The 22,993-nt window shown below is 61.0% G+C and overlaps 2 protein-coding genes across 4 annotated transcripts; one reads left to right on the top strand and one right to left on the bottom strand.

Moving 5' to 3' along the window:
• Positions 1 to 456: 456 nt before the first annotated feature.
• On the bottom strand, positions 457 to 14,181 carry FAM83H (family with sequence similarity 83 member H). 3 transcript variants are annotated; one of them, XM_036829986.1, is made up of 6 exons: positions 10,622 to 10,851; positions 9,794 to 9,886; positions 6,468 to 6,929; positions 5,361 to 5,525; positions 5,150 to 5,274; positions 457 to 4,929 (listed from the first exon to the last, which is right to left on the bottom strand). In XM_036829986.1, the coding sequence occupies exons 3-6, from the start codon at positions 6,912 to 6,914 to the stop codon at positions 2,151 to 2,153; spliced, it is 3,516 nt and encodes a 1,171-aa protein (XP_036685881.1). In that variant the 5' UTR covers positions 6,915 to 6,929; positions 9,794 to 9,886; positions 10,622 to 10,851; the 3' UTR covers positions 457 to 2,150. The 3 variants fall into 3 exon arrangements, with proteins under 3 accessions (XP_036685881.1, XP_036685879.1, XP_036685880.1); XM_036829984.1 differs by lacking the exons at positions 9,794 to 9,886; positions 10,622 to 10,851 and adding an exon at positions 14,166 to 14,181; XM_036829985.1 differs by lacking the exon at positions 9,794 to 9,886.
• A 522-nt stretch (positions 14,182 to 14,703) lies between these two features.
• On the top strand, positions 14,704 to 21,313 carry LOC118883777 (translation initiation factor IF-2-like). The gene is made up of 4 exons (XM_036830916.1): positions 14,704 to 14,818; positions 15,847 to 16,335; positions 19,619 to 19,962; positions 20,824 to 21,313. The coding sequence occupies exons 1-4, from the start codon at positions 14,704 to 14,706 to the stop codon at positions 20,827 to 20,829; spliced, it is 954 nt and encodes a 317-aa protein (XP_036686811.1). The 3' UTR covers positions 20,830 to 21,313.
• The last annotated feature ends 1,680 nt before the right edge of the window (positions 21,314 to 22,993 follow it).

The following is a 22,993-nucleotide window of genomic DNA, read 5'->3' as shown; positions in this document are numbered from 1 at the left end:
AGAGGCAGTGCTGCTGGGACTGGAGCGCTAGGGAGGCCCAAACAACTGGGCAAGTGGCTGCTTGGCACCCAGGCCAGCGGAAGCCCCAGGTCAACGGGATCTTCGAGACGAGGCTGGGAAGTGTCTGCTGGGCTAGGCAACCAGGGGCTGTGCCTACACAGAGGGCCAGGTGGCGGCGAGGATGGGCAGTAGGCAGCTAAGTGTGGCAGTGAAGTGAGGCCTGCACAGGAAGGGGCTGAGAGGTGGAAGGGGTCTGTGTTGGTTAGAAGATGTGGGTAGAGGTATGGCAGTATAGAGGGGGAGGGGTCTTTAGTACACTCCACAGGGATGGGTGGTGGTTTCCAGAGGGAATCTGAGAAGTTCATAAGGCTAAAGTTGGCAATATATAACTGGGTGATTGTACACATATAATTATATACATACACACACACACACACACACACACACACACATATATTTGGGAACATGCTGGAATATTTTGTGCATTGTTTTATTATTAACACCAAAATGTGCAGAATCACATTTGAGATGTCTTATTGAGCATGATGTGGAGGATGCAGACGGGAGGCTCTGAAGGCCTCTGGCCTCTCCCTGGGCAGAACCTCCACTTCCTGCGAGGGCCTCCCTCAGCGATAGGCCCGGCCAGGTCTGCTGAGAACAGCTGTGCACCAGGCCAGGTAAAACCAAACTCGTCAACAAGCACGTCAAGGCCCAGAAATGCTCCAGCTTGTCCGGCTCCCCAGTGACCTTTTCCATTCGAAGCAAAGTCTCTGCTGTGGTTCCTGGGTGGTGGCTTTGGTAACCGGACTGCGAGCCGCCAGGGAGCAGGTGTCCCCCTACCCCACCTCCCCTCCCTTTTCCAGCTGCTCAGTCAGAACTGCTGCCTCATTCAGCAGTCTTGTTCCTTAAATCCTTTCCCAGCCAGAGCAATTGGGGTTCCTTATACTTAAAAAAAAAGAAAAAACTATTTAAAAAGAAATAGCGCAAACACTAATTTAACAGTACTAGCACCTACTGTGGGAGGCTTTCTAAGCATTTGGTGCCCAAACGTGTCATTCCAGATCTACTATCCGGAGGTAAAAAAAAGATACAAGAAAGCTAAGTGGGGAACCTTGGACAGATTTTTGGGGGGTTGGTGACAAAGGTGGAAAGAATGCAGAACAAGGTGGAGTTGGGGTCTGCTGGGCACCTGCAGGGCAAGGACCACTCCCACCTCACGGGGCACGGAGACCCCTCGGAGCGGTGGGCTGGGGCTCAGGTGCCACTGCGCCTTGTCCTCTGCCCTCACAGAACAAGAGCTCCACATCCAGCCCCTTTCTGCGGCGCGGCTGGGGATGGCACCTGTGAACACGCGTCTGCCAGGGACCTTTGTGAGGGTAGCACCCACCTGACTACTGTGCCGCAAAGCCTGGCGCGCTCGCTCCTCGCCAGCGCCCTGTGGGAGCAGCGCCACGGTCCTCGACAGGGCAGCCCCTCAGGGGCCCCCTCCCCACGCTGAAGGGATGGGCCGCCAGGAAAGGTGCCGGGAGGGTGGAGAGGGGCAGGGCAGGAAGTGAACCCGGCGACCTAGGATGCAGGTGGGGAGGACAGGTCCTGAGAAGGTGGGAGGCCTTGAGAGAGGATGGGGCTGCCAGGCACAGAGGAGAGGCCGCAGCACAGCCAGAAGGCTATGAGCAGAGGGGACCCCTGAGACACAGACACCCTGAGACACAAGGACCCCAGAGAACGGGGGACTGAGGCACAGAGGAGGGCCCCCTGAAAGATGGGGGACTGAGGCACAGAGGCGGGCCCCCAGAAAGTTGGGGGACTGAGGCACAGAGAGATGGGTCCCTGAGGTGATCCAAAGGGGACCTGAAGCCCAAAGAAATGGTGGAGTCAGATGCAGAAGAAGGGCGGGTGGCGCTGAGGGTCCAGAGACTGAGGTGTGAGAAGAGCGGGAACTGGGGAAGTAGAGCATGGGGCAGCTAGGGGCTGGAGCCCCTAGGGAGGAGAGACCAAGGGGCAAGAGGCAGGGAGGACCACCAGGTGAGCCTCAAGTGGAGCCAAGCTCTGGCTGTGCTCAGCCAGGTTCCGAAGGCTTTGGCTGAGGACCAGGTGTTCTGCCTGACCGTGATGCCGGCACCCCGACCCGGGCTGGTGGGCCAGGAGACTCACTTCTTGCTTTTGAACGTACCCAGGAGCTTGGGCATGAACTTGCCCACCTTGCTGTCCCTGGTGTCCTCTGCCGGGCCCTCTCCGGCCCCCGGGCCCCCGGGCTCCTCCTTTTTGCAGAAGACCTCGAAGCGGCTGTAGACGCGCTTCTCTTTGCGCATGCTCTCCATGCGGCGCAGCAGTCGGTCGCGCTCCTCCGCGCTGGCTGGCAGCGCGCGGTTCAGCCGGCCTTGGGTCTCCAGGCTGTCTGAGAGGATGATGGCAGAACATTTGTTCTTCTCGGACATGTCAGGGGCCAGGCCGCCGGCAGCTGGTGGGTGGCCCAGCTCAGGGCTGCTCTGGGTCAGGGTCGGCGCGGGGACTCCGCGATGCTTCTGGCAGTGGGCGCTGATCTGCTCCAGAATGGCTTTCGTATCATCCCGCAGGTTGCTGCTGTACAAGGCATTGGCCGTGGCCGAGGCCACGCGCGCCTGCGGACCCCGCTCATCTCCTGTGACAGCCTCGGTGCTGTCAGCCCGGCTTGGCGATGGCCGCCGGGGGCTCTCAGGTTGCCCGTTCTCCTGTGGCACCGGGAAGCTGCCCTCATCCTCTGCGCGCCGCTCACCCTTGGGGCTTAGCAGCTGCCGCAGCCGCGCAGAGCCCTTGCGTAGGATCTCCATGGGGCCACCAGGCGCCTCCTCCGTGGGCCCGGTCTTTGGAGACTCCCCGGAGAAGGGGAGGGTGAGGCTGCCCATGCGCTCCGGCACAGGGGGCCCCGGGGCCCGGGGCCCCGGGGGCCCCGGGCTCCCCCTGCGCTCAGGGCAGGCAGAAGCGGGACTTCCCTTCTGCTCGGTGAATCCCGTGGTGGGCCTGTCTCTGCGGCCGGGAAGCCCTGCCGTGGGACTTCCCTTCCGCTCGGGGTAAGCTGACGTGGGGTTCCCTTTTGGCTCAGAGTGGGGCGTCTGGTGCGCCCCGGGCCGCTCGGGTGGGGGGCTGTCCCGCCCTCGCGGGGAGGCGGAGCGGCCCCGGGCGGAGGGGAGGCGGGAGGGCAGCCGCTCAGCGCCGCCGCTGCTCCCGCCCAGTGTGTCCAGCAGCTGCGTGGCGGAGAGAGCGGCGGCTCCCGGCTGCCGCTCCGCCTCCTGGTGCAGCTGCTGCGTGAAGGAGTCGCGCAGGTCTAGCAGGCAGCTTTCGAGGCTGCGGCGCTCGCTGCCACCGCCCCCAGGGGCCGACACCTCCTCCCGCCACGCCTGAGACAGGACAGCCTTGCTGTGGCTGGCGACCGTGACTGCTGCCCCCACGCCGCCGGCGTCTCGAGTCGGGCCCTTGTATTTCTCCAGGAGCTCGGCCACCTTGGTGGAGACAGCAGAGCGCACGGCCTCGCCACCGGACGCCGGCATCTCGCTCGCCACCTGCTCCTTGGGCGGCAGCTGCCCCTTCTCCGTGGTGGCCGCAGCGGCTCCGCCCGTGCCCTCCGCCTGGGACGCGCTGAAGATGAGCGAGGAGCGCAGCCGCGAGCTGCGCTGGATCAACGGGTTTGGGCGCAAGCGGAAAGAGTCCTGCTTGGCCAGGCCTGCCTCCAGGCCCTCGGGCTCGGGGCCGTCGCCACCACCGCTGCCGGAGCTCGGGAAAGACGCGGGCGCACGGAAGCTCGAGGTCAGTAGGTCCCCGGCGGCCACCCGGCCCCCAGAAACCAACACGTCGTCTTCATAGGCCTCGGCCTCCATGGGTGCGGGCAGGCCCTCGTCGCCAGCGTCCTCACCGTGACAGCCGCTCAGGTAGGAGGCGAGGCGCCAGTGCCGCAGTCCCGCCCGCCCCTCGGGCCGGCCTCTGCGCTCGGGCTCTGGCTTGGGCACAGTCTCTGGGCCTAGCCTCGTCACCGCTTGGCAAGGGAAGCGCTGGCCCAGGTTGGGGCGTGGGGCCCCGGCCGGTTCCAGAGCGCGGGGCCCGGGCCCGAGGGCAGGGTCCGAGCCATGGCGCACCTCCCGTGAGGCACTGGATGGCACGTAGTCCAGCCGCTGGTGTCCGTCCGGGCCGAGCTCCGGAAAGCGCTGCCCGGCGCCCGGCGCGAAGTCGTCATGGTCCGCGAAGCCAGGGCGTCCGGCGCGCAGCTTCTCGAACAGGCCCTGTGGGCGCGCCGGTGCAAGCTGCGGATCCCACTGGTAGCGCTGCTGGTAGAGCTGGTCGCGGTGGAAGTGGCTGGTCTGCAAGCGGAAGTCATCGCCGTGGCTGAGGAACGTCTGCCGCGACACCTGTCGCGCAGCGGCGAAATTCTCCACGGCTCCCGCGCCGTCGGCAGCCACGTAGCTGTGCCTTTTGAAGGCGTCCATCTCTGGGTGCCGCGCCTGAAAGAAGCCCCGCGGGCCCAAGAGCTCCCCGCCTGGTCCGGCCTCGGCGTCCAGATGCCGCGACAGTGGCCACAGCCCCGCGTGCGGCTCCAGGGCGCCCCCTGGCATCCGCGGTGACTCCTCTCGACGGAGGGCCGACAGGAAGTGGCGGTCGGGGTCGAGTAATGAGGGGAAGCCCAGGCCTTCTTCCCGAGGCGGTGGGAACAGGAGGTGGGCTCGTTTGGGTAAGGAGAAAGTGGTCGACGCCCCGGTCACGTGGCCACCCATGAGGGGCCCAGCCCCCGCGTATGGAGCCAGGGCGTAGGCGTCCATGCGGGCTAGTGCCCCGGCGGAGGGTACCAGCGGCTCGGACTGTGCGAAGAGGATGCGGAATTCCTCATCGAAGCTGGAGACCAGCTCGCCCTGGAACACGTGTGCCAGGCTCCGGTGGATCTTCTCGAAGGACCACATAAAGCTGGGAGTAGGGTGGGGCCAGTCAGAGGGAGGGGGCGTGACCAGTCAGGGGAAAGGGCGGGGCCAGGGTTAGGGGGAAGGGGCGGGGCCGAGTAATGACCCAGGCCCGGCAGGACCGGGTGGAGCTATGTCAGGGGCTCCAGGAGGAGGACTTCTGGAGAGGAGGCCCTTTAATGGGGAGGTGCTGGGGCTGGGGGGGGGGGCAACGGGGCTGGGCGCACCTGTAGCTCCCACTCATCACCACGGCACAATCCACTAGGAGGAACTTCTCCTTCACGTGGCCCTTGAAGGACTTCCCAGTACGGCAGTAGTAGGTGGGGCCCGCCACAGTGCGCACGCGCAGGAACTGGGGCAGGAGAGGCGTTACGTCTCTGAAGAGGGATTTTACCCCTTCCCTCCCAGCCACCCCCTCCCCGCCCTCCGGTCACTCACGTCCACGTGGTGCAGGTTGATGTGGCACTTGTCGGCCATGTCCAGGAAGTGCTGTGCGTTCATCTCATCTAGGAGGACGTAGACCGGGACGCGGCGCGCAGCGGCCTCCAGCACCTCACTGAGAAGGTCCACGTCGGTGAACATGTCCATCACCACGGCCACCACCTGCGGGGGCTGGAATCAGGGTCGGAGGACAGACCCCTCCGCGGTCCCCACCATTCTCTAGCCATACCTCCACGCCCCCGCCCCCAGGGCAGGTTGTCTCTGGATGTCAACAATGGCCACTAGCCCATCCCAGGGGAGAGTGGGGTCCTGTCATGGAATGGGGGTCAGAAGGAAGGGGGCTGTCGGAGGGGATATGGGGCTGCTGGGCTGCTAGGTGGCCCACGATGGAGCCTGAGGCAGGCGCAGGGCCTGCAGCTTATTAGGGGCGGGCTGTCCTTCAGCTAGGGGTGCGTGTTCAGCCCAGGGCAGAGAGCCCTGATGGCGCAGGGGGCAAGGCAGATGAGGCCCCCAAAACCCCCCTGCCTTACAGACGGCTGAGCTCCCAGGATCCCAGGGCAGGTATCGGGGCTGAGCCCCAGGCTCCATTTCTGCCCTTGGGAGAGGGTTCCCACGGGGGGGGCGGGGGGCAGTGGGCAGAGGCAGGGGTCTTTAGCGTCTGAACCTGCTGCCTTAGGGTCCATGGTTTAACAGGCTCCCATTGCTATTTGCCAACTGTTTGGGGTGCTGAGGGCACAGGGGTAAGAAGCCATCAGCTAGGTCAAGGGCAGAACTAGAGAGAATTCTCTGAACAGTAAAGCCAGGCAAGGAGGGACCCCAACCACCCCAGAGCCCCTGAGTTTCTGGGCACTGGCCATGACCCTGGGCAAGCAAACCTGTGCAGTCTGCAGCTTGCAATATTCAAACCCCTGATGACCCGGCAAGTCTGCCAGGGAGCCCTCATTGCAGCGTGAAGCCTGGAGAGGCCTGGCCAGCCAGCCCTGGCCCCACCCTTGCCCCCTAAGCTGGGCATGCTATTTCTCCTTCACCCTCACACTCCTACTCATGCTTCAAGGTCCAGCTCAGGCTGCCCTTCCCCACTGCCCGCTGAGCCTGACAGCACACCTGCTGGGCAGAGCGGATCATCCTTCGAGCCTCATCCTTGATGCAGGGGCTGTCAGGGGGCGGCGGCTGCACCAGTGTGGTAACCTCAGTGCCCTGGAAGCCGAAGGTCAGGGGCCAGCCCAGGTCGAGTTCAGGCACTGCCTGGTCTGAGTTCACAGGCCAGTAGGTGCCCGAGGAGCCATCGAAGTCCATGTTGGGAGGGCTGCCTTCGGGGGGCTCGAGGGCAACGTGCTGCGGGGCCCGCAGGTGGCGGCTCACGTGCTCCAGCTCCTCAGGGCACAGGAAGGCAGGTGCTCCCTCGGACGCTAGGAAGCGGCTATAGGCCTCTGGCCCGCCCTCAGCCAGTGCGTCCACTGCCAGGCGGTAATATTCTTTGTAGTGGGGTGGCAGGTACCCGGGTGCCAGGGGGTTATCCCCCTGCGAGGAGCTCTGGGAGCGACGGGCCATGTCGGGGCCAGGGAGCTGGGGGAAGGGCAGGGAGACGCGTTACAGGGGCAGGGGCTCTGGGCCCCCCACACACACATACGTGGATACGCATCATAGAAGGGGCTGTCAGTGACCTTGCGTGGGCTGTGGAGTTCAGCCCGTGCCTGGAGGTCTTCCAGGGCACCCCCAGAACCTAGCATGCCCCCTAGCTGGGGGAACATCAGAAGAACGCCCCGACACAGGCATCCCAGCTGTCTCTCGTCGCTCTGGCTGTACTGGCCAGGCCCCTGCTTTCACCAGGAGCCAGGGAGCATCTGGTGCCCCAGCTTCCCGCCAGGGGCTCTGGCTCCACACAAACCCCACTCAGGTCACTTTATGGCCTCTGTGGACCCCTTCCTCCATTAAAAAAAAGAAAACAGTAATGATATTTTATGATAGTTGGAATAAAGAAAATATAATCCAGGCTTTACTGTTAAATTTACTTTTTTCTTCTGATTTTATGACCTGAATGCATTTTCGTGGCCCCTGGCACTGTGAGTGCTGGACAAGCTGGGCCGCTGCCTGTGTGTCTCTGCCCCCAGTGCCGGGGGAACCTGGGCTGCGCCCTGTGCCTCCCTGGCCTGCTACCTCCACTGTACAATACAAGTCAGAGAGAAACAAATACTGTATGATATCACTTGTATGTAGAACCTGAAAGAAATACAACAAACTAGTGAATATAATAAAAAAGAAGCAGACTCAGATGTGGGGGAGGGGGAGGTACAAAGTACTGGGTGTAAGATGGGCCCAAGGATGCCTTGTACAACGGGGGGAATAGAGCCAATATTTTGTAGTAACTGTAAATGGAGTGTAACCTTTAAAAATTGTATTAAAACATTTTTTTTTCAATGCAGCTGTCAGGGTTGACCTGATAGCACACCTGGCCCAGGACACAGAGCTTGTCCTGGGACGCAGCGTTAAGCCCCATCCACAGACCCTGGCCACTCCTGCACCTGCCCTACAGGGTCACACACTCTGAGCCCCACAATCCACTTGCTGACCTCTCAGCCCTCCGAACCCTGACCCCTGCTCTCTGCCCCTGTCCACCATCCCATCTCAGACACCTCCCTGGGCCACACCCCAGGCACCAGCCCTCCCCGAGGCCTGTAATCCTGGCAGGAGCTTAGAGGCCTGTCCCTGCCAAGCCCGGCCCTGTGTGGCAGCAGCAACCTTCCCAAGTTTCTGGTCACTGCCTGGCTCCCTGCCGCACCCCAGAGGAAGTCAGAGCCCTTTGCTGTGGCCACTGGGCTCGTCCTGGGCTCCAAAGGTGCCTTTCCACCTTCACCGCTCACCTCAACTTCACATCATCCACGCCCCACTGGCTCCACTCCAGCCCACCTGCCTCCAAAGGGCCTGCATGGGGGCCTGGCCTGGGTAAAAGCGGTCATCGGTCCTGGAAGGCCAGGTGCGCGTCTTTATTTGGCTCCCAGGGCCCATCTCCCCAGGATCCCTGAACTACCCGGATGCTCCTCCCCCTGGCCCGGAAGGAGGGTCCGCGGGAAGCCGATCCTGCCTAGCCTGTGGCTCCCTGAACGTCGGTCCTGGCTGGGGAGGCGGTTCCGCCAGACAACCCAGAGTGCCCCCCGCCCGCCGCGCCCTGCAGGTGCCGCTGGACGAAGCTGACTGGATGGGGTCCATAGCCCGCTGGAAACTGTTGCCTGATAAAGTTGGGGGGTCAGGATGACCTGGGGAACCTCTCCTGCCTGCCTTCCCTGGGAGGTGACAGGCTACTGAATGTGACATGGAGGTGGGGATGGGGCATACCCGTGTGTCATTCAGTCACACCTGGCGGAGATGCTACTTGGTCTGACTGTCTGAGGAAAAGCTGCTCTGCCATGCCTTAGAGGGGGCACCGTCCCCTGACTGTATCTGGTTACATACGGCCTCATTGTACCAGGACCAGACTGCGGCTGAGCACACGCAGGTATGAGGTGTGGGCCTGTTTGTACTAGGTTTTCACCCTGTACCTGATGACACTTTTTCGGGGGGGGGGGTGTCTCACACTGTCTTTTTTTAAAATTTAATTTTTATTGGAGTATAGTTGCTTTACTATGTTGTGTTAGCTTCTACTGCACAGCAAAATGAACCAGCCACACGTATACATACATCCCCTCCATTTAGGACACTACAGTGCGTTAGGCAGCGCTCCCTGCGCTATAGATATGCTCCCATCAGTTTTCTATTTTATACATAGCATCAGCAGTATATATGTGTCAATCCCAAACTCCCAATTCCTCCCACCCACCCCCCACACTGCGGGGGACCCCCATATCTGACAGCAGGGTGTGTGTGTGATCTCCAACTGTATGTGACTAGCGGGGGAGGCGCTATCCCGCTGACAGCCTTTGAGGGTGCCCCTTCCCAAGCCGGGGAGACCTGCTAGAAGGGAGGTCATCCCCTCCTACTTCACTGGGGAAGGGAATCAATACGAACTGCCCAGGATGCATGCAGTGGGGGGACAGGGGATCCCAGGGTGGGCAAGGAACCTTCTCATCCGACAGGACTGGTCAGGAAGGGGCGCCCGTCGTGAGTGAGCCCGCCAGGTGGCCCTGCCCTGGCCCACACAGCTATACCCATGATCCCGAAGACTTTATTCCTTTGCCTGTTTCCTTTCATGGGTCTGCACACACCTGAACTGTGGACCGGGCAGTGGCCACTCCCAGCCAGCTGTGGAGAAGCCAGCAGCGTGCCTCCCCTCACATTTGCCTACCAAATGCCTGCCCTAAGGGAGGGAGGGGCGCTTATCCCACCCAGGCCGATGACTCAGCATGAATCCCGCGCTTTGGCAGCTGACCTCTGACCTCTGACACAGCGTCAAAGCCTCCAGGCACGGCCCTCAGGGCTCTAGTGGGCTCCCTTACCAGGGGCCTCCACCGGAAGTCTTTCCCACAGGGCAGGCCTGGGGTTTCATCCGGAGGGAAGGATCTGGGGCGAGCGCACAAGGTGAACAGACCCTGCGCCACGGAGACAGAGGCATTAGGCTGAGGGGAGGAGGATGGGGGTGAGATCCCGGCAGGGGAGGCTCATGGTCTGGAAGTGGGTGAGCTGCAGTTTTCCGGTGCACACTGCAGGGCCAAAGGGGGTTACTGAACCCCAGGGAGTTAGGCTGACTGGGCCGGGTGTCCCATCCACCCACCCCAGTCCAGGGACTTGGGCGCCAGGGAATCGGGGCCTTCCGCTCTCCCCTGCACCCTACGGTGTGAACCAGACTGAGCCCTGGCCACTCGGGCCACCCACAGGCCATGGCGGCCTAGAAGGGGCGCCCCAGGGAAGGGTCCAGGCCAGGCCCGGCAGCCTCTCCAGACTCCAGCTAGGCCGCGAGGGCGGGAGCAAGTCGGGCCAGCCGGGGCTGGCTCGACCCGGGCCCGGCGCCTCTTCCCCGCTCGGCTCCTCCTGGGCCGGCGTCGAGCGAGGGCGCCCGCGTCCACACCGGCACACGCGGCCGCGGCGCCCCCTCGCCCCCAGCTCGGGCAGACCCGCCCGACCCCCGTGCACGCGGCAGCGCTTGCGCTCCCACCGCCCCGCTCTGGGTTGCGAGGACCCGACCCAGGTGCGGGCCGGCGGGCCGCCCAGGTGAGGCCGCGCGGGGGGGCGCCGGTGGCGCCGACCCCGCCCCACCCTGCCGGCCCGGCCGCGGCCTCCCCCTCCCGCGCGCCCCGCCCGGCTGGAGCCCGGGGAGGGGGCCCTACCTGGCCAGGTGCGCGGGGTCTCGGGACAAGGGCAGCAGGAGCCGACCGCCGCCCAGCGGCCTCGCGGTCCGGTCGGTCCGGCAGCCACTCCCTGCCGCGGTCCGCCCGCCGCGCGGCCTGATTCACGCTCCCGCCCCCGCCCCGCCCGCCGTCCCTGCTGTCTGCCTGCCCGGGCAGCACCTGGGGGCGGAGCGGCCCCACCCGCGGCGCGCCCGCATTCCTCCGCCAGCCGCCCGCCCGCCGCCGCCCCCGGGACCCCCGCCCGCGCCCCGGCTCCCCCGGACCCCCGCCCGCGCCCCGGACCTGGCCGTGCCCCCCGGCGGCGCACCCCGGCACCCCGGCCCGCTACCCCCGGAGACCGCTAAGGCCCCGACTTCCAGGGCCCCGCGCCCCCAGGCGCCCATCTGTTCGCCGAAGGCTTAAGGTCCCTGAGGCCGACCCCTGAACCCTCGCCCCGGAAGTCAGGGTGACTCGGAAGTTCCGGCTCAGTCGCTAGGAAACGGGCCAGCCCCACGCGGGGGGCGGTGCTTCTGGCCTCGCCTACTGGCTGCGGAAGGCAGGTGAAGCAGGTGAGACGGTGGAGGCGGCGCCGAGCCCCGGGCAGGGCAGGGCCTGGGGACCTGTGAGCACAGGGGCCCCGCACCATACCCGGACGTCCCCCACCCCGACGCCCGCGCAGACACGCCCCCATACTCGGATGCCCATAAGTACCTGGGACCCGCCCCGGGCACACAGGGACCCTGACCGCAGATCCCCGACACACGCCCACCTCACACACGTAGGAAAAGCACTGCACCCAAGGGACCTTCCTTCCCACACGTGTGGACACCACCCCACACCAGTCCCCTCCCAGACCAATCCCGGCACCGAGCCCCCTCCACATAATTGGACCCCACTGGCACGCCCACGCTCATGCGTAACAGACACTGACTGCACGGGGTCCTCTGCACACACCTGTGGGCAGGGGACTCTACAGGCACACAGTGACCTGCACACACAAGGGATGCCACACGCACACTGAGCGCCCACATACATAGGACTCCCCCGTGCACATAGAACCCTGCATCCATACAGGACCCTACAAGCACACCAAGTCCTGCGCCTGCCATACTCGGGCACATGCCAGTTTCCACACATACAGGACGCTCTGCATGCATGGGGGTTCCCTCATGCACTGACCCCCACAGAACCCTGCAACATACAGGACACTACATGAGCACTGAGAGTCCTTCACGAACCGGGGACCCTGCATTACCGACCCCCACACAGACGTGGGACCCTGCAAGCACTCTGAGCACCACATGCTCCTTCCGTGTGCATGTGTGCACACACATGCACAGACACACACGGAAGCCCTCAGCTGCCCCTAGGTGCCTCGGTCCCCCCAGCGTCCCCCGCAAACACTTCAGATCCCTACTCAGAACCCACCGCCTGGGGCTGGCCTCCCAAGGAAATGAATTCTGGGGTCAACTGAGTGGACTAGGGAGAGGGGTGTTGCTTCCAGGCCCTGACAACACCACCTGCTGAGGCCAAGACGAGAGAGGGTTGGGCATGCCCGGTGTGGGCGGGGGGCGGGGGGTGTTTGTCAGTGTCTGGCGGTGGTGCTGGGGACAGTGGGGGCATGGAGGCTTCAGCAAGGCAGGGTTGGCTCAGGCTTGTGTTTAGGATGAAGCTGGTCCAGCTGGCAGCCCAGTAGTTTGGAGCAGGGAGATGGGTACCCAACATCGACCCTGGGGTGAGGATGGGTGAGCCAGGGTGGAGGGGCCAGGGGAATGAGGGCAAGGGGGACAAGCTGTGGCCAGATGTTCTTGCCAGGCATTCCCACTCAGGCTGCTGGGCACACACACCCCAAGAACCAGGGGCAGGCGGGTGGGCCAGGAAGCCGGCAGGAAGCTGTGTTGTCGGGGTGATCCTGTGTTCCCCAGTTCGGCACCTGCTGTCCGTCCACACAGGTCCAAGCCAGTGTGTGATGCTGGCCCTACAGCCGCTGCCACTCTGACCACACCCTCCCTGACCTTTCCTACTCACCCCCAGGAGAAGGAGCAGTAAGAAGCGGGGACCCAAAGCTGCGTCAGGGAAGTGGCAGACGTCCCTCCACAGAGCCAAGCCAAGAGCCGCTGCTGGTGAGTGTGAGCCCTCTGACGTCCAACCCTGCTCAAACTCTGACTTGTGACACATGCTATGCAGCCACCCAGGGACAGTCCTTCCGGGAAGACCTTTCTCTCTGAGAATGGCCTTCAGGGGATCTCTGAGTCAGGCTTGAGTGTGGTAGACTGAGAATTCAGAGCTCAGATGTCCATTCCAGACCCTGACCCTGAGTCTTGTACCCCTGGGGCTGGGACTGGGGTTGGGGTCCCGGGGACAGTGTTCAGAGGAACGTGGATTTAGGACACATGGAGATGGGAAGCAGGCCCGTGTGGACTGAATATAGGTTCTGAAACAGGGCAGGGCTTGAGTTCATGTTGGGAATTCTCAGACTAAGCATGCGGTCCACTCTGACCCTCTGCTCCACCTAGGCTATCCTGTGCTTTTTCTTGTCTGCTGCCGCTCCCTCAGGCCATCCTTTCTTTAGCCACTTCCAGGCTGAAACGTGACAGCTTGTCCTTGGCCTCCTGGTCCTGCTATGGGCCAGGAAGGGCATCTCGTCCCATGTCCACTCCTACCCATTGTTACTCTTCTTCTCTGAGTCCCATTTCTTCTCCGTCACGACACTCATCTGAGTTCTTTGCTAAGCTGCCAGCACCTTCCAGGCTGCGGCTCCAGGTCCTCCCAGCGCCCAGGCCGGTACTGGGGTCTGTGCTTGCTAAGAGAGCCCCACACTCTGTTGCTCTGCTGCAGCCCCTCTGCTTGGAGTGGGCCTGGACCCCAGAGGCCTCCCAGATCCCAAGATCTGGAGGGAGGGTGGCGACTGCTCTTCACACCAAGCCAGATTAGCCCCTAGCTCCCCAAAATAGCCCCAGCCGCATCTGAGGCGGCAGCTGTCCAGGAACGAGGATGACAGGCTCAGGCGCCACGTGTGGCTTCCGCCATTTCAAGCCCTAGGAACAGGCTCTGCAGTAGACAGGAGGCCCGGCCAGTGGGTCAGGAAACTGTGTCGGGGAGGGAGGGGGGATGATGGACCTCAGTTCTGCTACCTGCTGACTGTCCACCTGGGCCCTGGACCCAGCCCTCACCCCACACATTCCGAGCACTGTGCTGGGTAGCTCCCGCCCCGGCCCACCTGGCCAGGATGCCTGGGTTCTCTGCAGAGACACCTCTGCCTCAGTTTCCCTAAACAAGCTCCCTCCTTGGGCTCCCTCTACCTGTCAAGCATTGGGCCAGCCCGAGAGGGCTTCCTGTGCAGCGGTCTTTGCCATGCCCTGTGTGGTGGGCACCAGCCTCACTGCACAGACGTGAAAGCGGGCCCACAGGTGTGCCGCGGTACACATCCACCGGGCTGCGGCCTCCTGGAGCCCTGCAGGACCTGTAGGTGGCTCGCAGGGTCACCACGCCCCTGGGGCTTGTCCGGAGCCTCCCACACCTTCACACCCCCTCCAGGCCTTACCCGGTCCTGGGTCCGAAGCGCCTCAAGGCCCTCGCTCCGCAGTTGCTCCAAGGCCATAGCCAGCTCCAGCCCCTCCACTTGCACCCAGGCCTGCTCCTCCCGGAGCTGCTGCGGCCACAGCTGCATCTGCAGCTGGACCTGCCGCCGCTGGTCCTCCAGCAGCAGCTGCTCCTGGGCCAGGCACAGCTGGACCTCGCAGAGCCTCAGCGGCTTGGGGCCCCAGCCTGGCGTGAGGCCGCCTGCCCCGCAGCCTTCCACGTCCGCAGCGGGGACCGGCACCAGCTCGGACCCCAGAGCGGTGGCCTTCTCCGGCCTCTTGGCTACCTGTGGCCGCTCTGGTCTGGCCACTCTGGTGTGTCCCTGGGGAGCCAGCTTGCTGCCGGTCACATGCCCCGCAGGGGCCACCCCTGCCTCGTCCCGAGGGCCCCTTGGGGCAGGGGGCGGCGGCTTGGCCTCAGGGCCCTGCTGGCCCGTGGTCTTCTGTGCCCTGCCCGTCCTCCTGGCCCGGGGTTTGCGAGCTCGACTTCGTCTGCCAGACATGGCCCTGATCTGGCGCCTGTGTTACCAGGTGTCTGCTCCCCGGGGGCCCAGGCTCATCGGCTGGCTGGCCTCGATCAGGCGGGCTCAGAGGGCATCCCTGGGAGGCCACGACGGTGGGCCCTCTGCTCCTGCAGCCCCTCGTGTCTGCCCTTCCCCTTGGCTGGTGCCCACAGCGCCGAGGCTCTGGCCTGGGATCTGTCTGTGGGCCTCACAGCCCCACTCTGCACGCAGGCTGGGCCACGCCAGACAGTTTATAGGGACTCGGCGTCGCGGTGGCTCACCTGGCGTGAAGGCTGACTGATGGGCTGACACAGCGCAGGACTGTATGGGCACGGGCCTCTTTGGCCAGACTGGGAGGGAGACTGAGAGAAACTGGAGGAGGTGACTCTCGGCAGCCAGACCGCCGGCTGTGTGTAGCGACGAGTCTGGTCTTGCCCTGGGCGGGCACCAGTGCCCCACCACCCCTGTCCCACCCCGTCCACCCCCGGTCGCAGGAAACTCCAACTGCAGCCCACAGGGCTAGGAGCCGCCTCCCCAGCCTCACTGGCCATCCAGACAAGACGCTCACCAGCCACAGACAATCCTAACCCAACTACCACAGGAGCCCCTGGCCCAGCCCACGCTGAGCACCTCAGCCCCCAGCCAGCGTGCTCGGAAGAGCCTGGGGCGCCCAAGCTTGTCTGGGGCATTCTGTGGCGTTGATGGACCCACTCGCCCCCTCGTGGTGGACTCCTGCTGGGGGCCAGGCTGCGCCGGGGGCTGGTGGAAGAAACTGGACCCTGAAAGGCCCAGGTGGCATTTTGTGGACTGAGATGGGGGGGTAGGAAGAGCCGGCCTGCCCTGAGGTGGGGCAGGGCTCTTGGGGATGCCCTGGTTGGGGGGTCCGGCTGCTCAGCCCGCAGGGGCCCAAGGAGACCCCACCCGGCCAGCCTTGGGAGCCCTGGGGACGCAAGTGGGGGAGGAGGGGCAGGGCCAGCCTGAGTGCTGGTGCCCCCCACCTCCCGCTTCCTGGTGGGAGGGAGGCTTGGGACCGACTCCTCCCCAGCATTTCCCCAGCCCGGGGCCGCTGACTCACACCCACGCCCAGGGCCCCATCCCAGCCAGCTCTGTCACACTGGCTCGACTGGTTTGCCTGGCCCAGCCCTGCCTGCTGCACCCCCTCCCGCTCAGCCCTTTCCCCAGAGGCTTGGCGGGGAGGTCGACAGCCAGCATCCCCGGGGAGCAGGGTGGGCGCCCCGCAAGGGAGTGGCACGGGGGGCGGGCAGTGTTAGGGGTGGGGTAGGGCGGGCAGAGGGTCCGCCCACCGGAGGCCTCTCCACACCTCGGCTCTCGAGCCTGGGCTTCGGGCCCCAGGTGCGGGGCGGTCCTGCCTGCGGGCGCTCGCGGGCGCCCCCTGCGGCGCCCCGCGGAGGCCGTGTTTGCTGCGGAGGCCGTGGCCCCGTTGGGGTGGCTTCGCGATGCGGCTGCGGGCGGCCCCTCCTGCACAGCCGGGACGCGGCCCCTCTTCCGGTGGCCCGTACACGTCCGCACCTCCGCCGCGCTGACCGCCCCCCTGCCCCCGGGAAGCCGGGAGAGAGGCGCCAGCTGGCGACGGGGCCCGCACCCCAGGAGCGCCCTGAGGCCCCGACAGGTGAGAGCCCGCGGGCCCCGGCTGCGCTCTCAGGCCGGCCGGCGGGAGGGGGCGCCCGGGCCGTGTGTGCGGAGCCCCTCTCCCCGACGCCTCCAGCTCCAGGTGATCGCCCGGTCCGCCCCGCCGGCCGCTCTGCGTGCCGTGGCGGGAGCCAACCTCGGGGCGCGGGCACTCCGGGGACGGCGGTGGGCACCCTCCGGTCCCAGGTGACCTGGCATGTCCTCTCAGCGCGCAGCCTCCGCTGTGGCCTCTCGGCAGCGGCCTCCAGAGCCGAATCTTTACCCAAGTCTTTCCTCCTGCGGCCCAGACCCACAGTCAGGCGCATCCCAGCCCTCCCCTGGGTGTCCTCAAGCTCCACAGCGCATCCAAAGCGCGCACCCGTCGCGGCCTTCCTCTCGCGAGCCTGGTCTCCCGCGACTGCTCCCTGCTGAGCCTGTGCCCAAGCCCCCACCCCCAGGGACGGCTCTCTGTGCTCCGGCTTCCTTCTCTCCCTCCTGCCTTGCTGGCCGCTGACCCCGGCTCCGAACCGCCTCCGGTGCCTCCCTTGGACTTCCAGGCTCCACTGGGGCCGATGGCATCCCGGGAGCTGTTCTCCAGACCCAGAACTGTGTTCTACCAGGGAAGGCACAGCTTTGCTCTGGAGCCTGAAGTCTGTGCCGCGGCCCTCCAACCGGGTTGGCCAGAGGTCCCACACGGCATCCTTCTCCCCACAAATACCTCCAGCTTATCAGACCTGCTGGCCACTTGGCCCGGCAGCCTGGCAGCCCACGCCTCTGCCATGACCTCTGGGCTTGAGCATTAGCCTTCTGGGTCTCCCAGGACGTGGGTGGGGTGCTATTCCCGAATACGGCACTTGCTGCTCCAGAGTCTTGAGAGGCCTGCCAAGCGCTGGGCCTCTTTCTTGACGGAAGGAGGTCCAAGGCGTAGCAATTTATCTTTTCCTTTAAGGTGACCTGGCATGTCCCAGATCTATGAACCCTAAAAACTTCATTAGCGTGGCTTTATCTCCCACCCTCTGGAACTTCCGGATCAGTGAACTGTCAGAATGGCCCAGGTTCCTGTATTAGTTCCTGTAGCTGCTATAAGAACAATGAACGCACATTTAGTGCCTTATAAGAGCACAAATGTATTATCTTGCAGGTCTGTGGGTTAGAAGTCCGACGTGGGCTTCAGTGGGCTAAAATCAAGGTCTCGGCAAGCCGGCCATGCTTCCTGCAGGCTCTAGAGAACCATCTGTGTCTTTGTCCTCGGCAAGCTCCTAGAGGACCATCTGTGTCTTTGTCCTCGGCAAGCTCCTAGAGGACCATCTGTGTCTTTGTCCTCGGCAAGCTCCTAGAGGACCATCTGTGTCTTTGTCCTCGGCAAGCTCCTAGAGGACCATCTGTGTCTTTGTCCTCGGCAAGCTCCTAGAGGACCATCTGTGTCTTTGTCCTCGGCAAGCTCTAGAGGACCATCTGTGTCTTTGTCCTCGGCAAGCTCCTAGAGGACCATCTGTGTCTTTGTCCTCGGCAAGCTCCTAGAGGACCATCTGTGTCTTTGTCCTCGGCAAGCTCCTAGAGGACCATCTGTGTCTTTGTCCTCGACAAGCTCCTAGAGGACCATCTGTGTCTTTGTCCTCGGCAAGCTCCTAGAGGACCATCTGTGTCTTTGTCCTCGGCAGGCTCTAGAGGACCATCTGTGTCTTTGTCCTCGGCAAGCTCCTAGAGGACCATCTGTGTCTTTGTCCTCGGCAAGCTCTAGAGGACCATCTGTGTCTTTGTCCTCGGCAAGCTCCTAGAGGACCATCTGTGTCTTTGTCCTCGGCAAGCTCCTAGAGGACCATCTGTGTCTTTGTCCTCGGCAAGCTCCTAGAGGACCATCTGTGTCTTTGTCCTCGGCAGGCTCTAGAGGACCATCTGTGTCTTTGTCCTCGGCAAGCTCCTAGAGGACCATCTGTGTCTTTGTCCTCGGCAGGCTCTAGAGGACCATCTGTGTCTTTGTCCTCGGCAAGCTCCTAGAGGACCATCTGTGTCTTTGTCCTCGGCAAGCTCTAGAGGACCATCTGTGTCTTTGTCATCGCAAGCTCCTAGAGGACCATCTGTGTCTTTGTCCTCGACAAGCTCCTAGAGGACCATCTGTGTCTTTGTCCTCGACAAGCTCCTAGAGGACCATCTGTGTCTTTGTCCTCGAGCTAGACATCTGTTGCTTCTGTCCTCGAGGACCATCTGTGTCTTTGTCCTCGACAAGGCTCCTAGAGGACCATCTGTGTCTTTGTCCTCGACAAGCTCCTAGAGGACCATCTGTGTCTTTGTCCTCGGCAAGCTCCTAGAGGACCATCTGTGTCTTTGTCCTCGGCAAGCTCCTAGAGGACAATCTGTGTCTTTGTCCTCGGCAAGCTCCTAGAGGACCATCTGTGTCTTTGTCCTCGACAAGCTCCTAGAGGACCATCTGTGTCTTTGTCCTCTGCAGGCTCTAGAGGACCACCTGTGTCTTTGTCCTCGGCAGGCTCCTAGAGGACCACCTGTGTCTTTGTCCTCGGCAGGCTCCTAGAGGACCATCTGTGTCTTTGTCCTCGGCAAGCTCCTAGAGGACCATCTGTGTCTTTGTCCTCGGCAAGCTCCTAGAGGACCATCTGTGTCTTTGTCCTCGACAAGCTCCTAGAGGACCATCTGTGTCTTTGTCCTCGACAAGCTCCTAGAGGACCATCTGTGTCTTTGTCCTCGGCAAGCTCCTAGAGGACCATCTGTGTCTTTGTCCTCGGCAAGCTCCTAGAGGACCATCTGTGTCTTTGTCCTCGGCAAGCTCCTAGAGGACCATCTGTGTCTTTGTCCTCGGCAGGCTCTAGAGGACCATCTGTGTCTTTGTCCTCGACAAGCTCCTAGAGGACCATCTGTGTCTTTGTCCTCGGCAAGCTCCTAGAGGACCATCTGTGTCTTTGTCCTCGGCAAGCTCCTAGAGGACCATCTGTGTCTTTGTCCTCAACAAGCTCCTAGAGGACCATCTGTGTCTTTGTCCTCGGCAAGCTCCTAGAGGACCATCTGTGTCTTTGTCCTCGACAAGCTCCTAGAGGCGCCCGCATTCCTTGGCTGGTGGCTTCTTCCGCCACCTTCAAAGTCAGCAACCTTCTTCCAAAGTCACAGCTCCCTCTGCGTCTCCCCCGTCCCCCTCTTCCACTTGTAAGGTCCCTTGTGATCACATTGCACCTACTCAGATAATCCCGGGGGGGGTTCCCTATCTTAAGGTCAGCTGATTGGCAACCTTAGTTCCATCTCCAATCTTGATTGCCTTTTGCCATGTAACACAGTGGATTCACCGGCTCCCGGGAGCAGGACAAGGATGTCGTCGGGGGGCTGCCATTCTGCCCACCGCGGTCCCTATGAACTATATTGTGACAGGAAGCCAGAGAGTAACCGTGGTCCTGAGACAGGACAGGGAAGGCCTGCTGCTTGGACGCTCTGCAGGCACGGACAGGAGGAGAAAGCCATGGCCAGTCAGCCGTTACACGCCACAGTGCCAGAGGCTGTGTGGATCTGCTGCAGTGGAGACGCCACTTCCAGCCTGGCAGCCCTGATTGCTTCTGCTGCCTGTGTAAGTTTCCTGTCATCCACCATCTTCCACGGTTATTTGTTTCTCGCAAAGGCCAGACAGGTGAGTTTAATGGAGATGTGATGGGCCTCACCACACCTGTTTTCCTCAAATCTTTTTTTTTTCTTCGTTTTTTTAAATTTAGGCTTTATTTTTTTAGAGCAAAATTGAGGGGAAGGCACAGAGCTTTCCCATAGATACCCAGTCCCCACACATGCATAGCCTCCCCCATTATCAACGTCCCTCACCAGAGTGGGACACTGGTGACAAGTAATGAGCCTACACAGACACACCGTCATCACCCAGAGTCCATAGTTTACATTAGGGCTCTCGGTGTCGTACATTCTGTGGATTTGGACAAATGTATAATGACATGTATACCTCACTGTGGTATCAGAGTATTTTCACTGCCCTAAAATTCCCCCGTGTTCTGTCTATTCCTCCTACCCACTTCAATCCCTCACAACCACCAATCTTTTTTTTTTTTTAATTTATTTATTTATTTATTTATGGCTGTGTTGGGTCTTTGTTGCTGTGTGCGGGCTTCTCATTGCAGTGGCTTCTCTTGTTGCGGAGCACGGGCTCTAGGCGCGTGGGCTTCAGTAGTTGTGGCTCACAGGCTCTACAGCGCAGGCTCAGTAGTTGTGGCACACGGGCTTAGTTGCTCCGTGGCATGTGGGATCTTCCCGGACCAGGGATCGAACCCATGTCCCCTGCACTGGCAGGCGGATTCTTAACCACTGCACCACCAGGGAAGTCCCCACCAATCTTTTTATTGTCTCCATAGTTTTGCCTTTTCCAGAATGTGAAATAGTTGGAATCATACAGTATTATAGCCTTCTCAAATTGGCTTCTTTCACTTAGTAATCTGCATTTAAGGTTCCTCCATGTCTTTTTGTGTCTTGATAGCTCATTTCTTTTTAGTGCTAAATAACATTCCATTGTCTGGATGGACTACAGTTTATTTATCCACTCACCTACTGAAGGACATCTTGGTCGCTTCCAAGTTTTGGCAATTATGAATAAAGCTGCTATAAACATCCGTGTGTTGGATTTGATGTGAACATAAAATTTCAGCTCTTTTCGGTAAATACCAAGGAGCACAACTGCCGAATCATTAGAGTATATTCAGTTTTATAAGAAACTGCCTGTCTTCCAAAGTGGCTGCACCACCCTGCGTTCCCGCCAGCAATGAATGCGAGTTCCTGCGGCTCCACACCCTCTCCTGCATCTGGCGTCCTAAGTGTCTGGAATAGGTGTGGAGTGGTACCTCGCTGCTGATTTAATTTGCATTTCCCTGATGACAGATGATATGGAGCAGCTTTCATATGCTTATGTGCCATCGGTGTATGTTCTCTGGTGAGGTGTCTGTTCAGGTGTTTGGCCCATTTTAAAATCAGGTTGTTTTCTTCCTGTTGGGCTTTAAGAGTTCTTTGTATATTTCAGATAACAGTCCTTTATCATTTGTATCTTTTGCAAATGTTTTCTCCCAGTCTTTCGTGGAGCAGAAATTTTTAATTTTTTTTTAAAATAAATTTATTTATTTATTTATTTATGGCCGCGTTGGGTCTTTGTTGCTGCGTGCGGGCTTTCTCTAGTTGCAGCGAGCGGGGGCTACTCTTCGTTGTGGTGTGCGGGCTTCTCATTGCGGTGGCTTCTCTTGTTGCAGAGCACGGGCTCTAGGCACGCAGGCTTCGGTAGTTGTGGCTCCCAGGCTCTAGAGTGCAGGCTCAGTAGTTGTGGCGCACGGGCTTAGTTGCTCCGCGGCATGTGGGATCTTCCCGGACCAGGGCTCGAACCCGTGTCCCCTGCATTGGCAGGCGGATTCTCAACCACTGCGCCACCAGGGAAGTCCTGAAACTTTTAATTTTAATGAAGTCCCGCTTATCAATTGTTTCTTCTTCTTTTTTTTTTTTTGGATTTATAGCTTTTGCTTGATATTTGGCAAATGCCCTTAGGATTAAGCAACTTTGAATGTTGGGCTTATCTCTTTGGGTTCTGCCTTATCCTAGATGTTGTCCCAGGAATTCCTTACTGTTTTTATTTGTTCTTTAATACTTTTAATGGACTTTTAATTTTTATTTTTGTTGGAGTGTAGTTGCTTTACAACGTTGTGTTAGTTTCTACTGTACAACAAAGTGAATCGGCTATATGAATACATATATCCCCTCTCTTTTGTCTTTCCTTCCCATTTAGGTCAGCACAGAGCATTGAGTAGAGTTCGCTGTGCCATACAGCAGGTGTTCGTTAGTTATCTATTTTATACATAGTATCAATAGTGTATATATGTCAATCCCACTCTCCCAGTGCACAATGGATGCTGGCAGAGGCCACTGACCCCTCCAGGGAAGGCTTGGGAGAATAGTCATCGTTGGGAGAGCACTTGTAGAAGCATCGCACGGTCCTTCTCCAAGGGCATCTGGCATCTTCTTCAATCTAGGAGCTGTGAATCTTTGACCTTGACTTATGTCTGGGAACTAGACGCTAGTGGCTGATGTCAGATTTCTGGTTGGCAGAGCCTGGTGTTTCTCTGACTACACAAACTGAGCAATATCCCGTAGACTGCCCTGCATCTCGCCCCGGGTCAAGGCCTCCTGACCGCCACCCTGCCCGCTGCCTATCGCGATACCATCTTACCTCCGAGAGTTCAGTGCTGCTGCTTAGCCTCTTCTGTTCTGGAATCCCGTCACCCCATTGATGTTAGGGCAGTGAATCTGGCCTCCCCAGTACCAGCCCAGCCTCCAGAGGAGAGCCACCACTGAGCTCACGGGTGTGTTTTTCCATTGTTTTGATGAAGGCGTGCCCTCTGAACCTTCCCAGGGGTCCTAGTCAGGTGGAGGCTTCAAGGCTAACATTAGCCATTTCCTGTAAGAACAAACAAACAAACGTTGTTTGGAAGTAGTCCACCTCTTTCTGCAGCCGACCTGCACTTCCCCACTCCCCCTGCTCCGACCCCTGACTGACTGCTGGCCTGCGTGCAGCAAAGGGGGACCTAGGGACTTCAGGTGAGGTCATCGTGGTTCACAAAGACCTCTCTCCTCTGGCAAAGGGGCAGGAGACGTTTTCTGGTGCGGAGCCAGCAGCTAATGCTGGC

This window comes from Balaenoptera musculus, chromosome 17 (assembly GCF_009873245.2).
Source record: "Balaenoptera musculus isolate JJ_BM4_2016_0621 chromosome 17, mBalMus1.pri.v3, whole genome shotgun sequence".
Classification (NCBI taxonomy): Eukaryota; Metazoa; Chordata; class Mammalia; order Artiodactyla; family Balaenopteridae; genus Balaenoptera; species Balaenoptera musculus.
This window is presented reverse-complemented; position numbering and strand designations above follow the sequence as displayed.

What these genes read in the sequence shown, in the direction of transcription:
- FAM83H (XM_036829984.1), bottom strand. Translation starts at nt 6,914, where the DNA reads ATGGCCCGTCGCTCCCAGAGCTCCTCGCAGGGGGATAACCCCCTGGCA. An exon ending in TCAACCTGCACCACGTGGAC is followed by an intron (nt 5,275 to 5,360) that starts GTGAGTGACCGG and finishes CTCCTGCCCCAG; the next exon opens with TTCCTGCGCGTGCGCACTGT. An exon ending in GTGATGAGTGGGAGCTACAG is followed by an intron (nt 4,930 to 5,149) that starts GTGCGCCCAGCC and finishes CCCTACTCCCAG; the next exon opens with CTTTATGTGGTCCTTCGAGA.
- LOC118883777 (XM_036830916.1), top strand. Translation starts at nt 14,704, where the DNA reads ATGGCCCTGATCTGGCGCCTGTGTTACCAGGTGTCTGCTCCCCGGGGG. An exon ending in ATCCCTGGGAGGCCACGACG is followed by an intron (nt 14,819 to 15,846) that starts GTGGGCCCTCTG and finishes TGCCTGGCCCAG; the next exon opens with CCCTGCCTGCTGCACCCCCT. An exon ending in GCGCCCTGAGGCCCCGACAG is followed by an intron (nt 16,336 to 19,618) that starts GTGAGAGCCCGC and finishes CATGTAACACAG; the next exon opens with TGGATTCACCGGCTCCCGGG.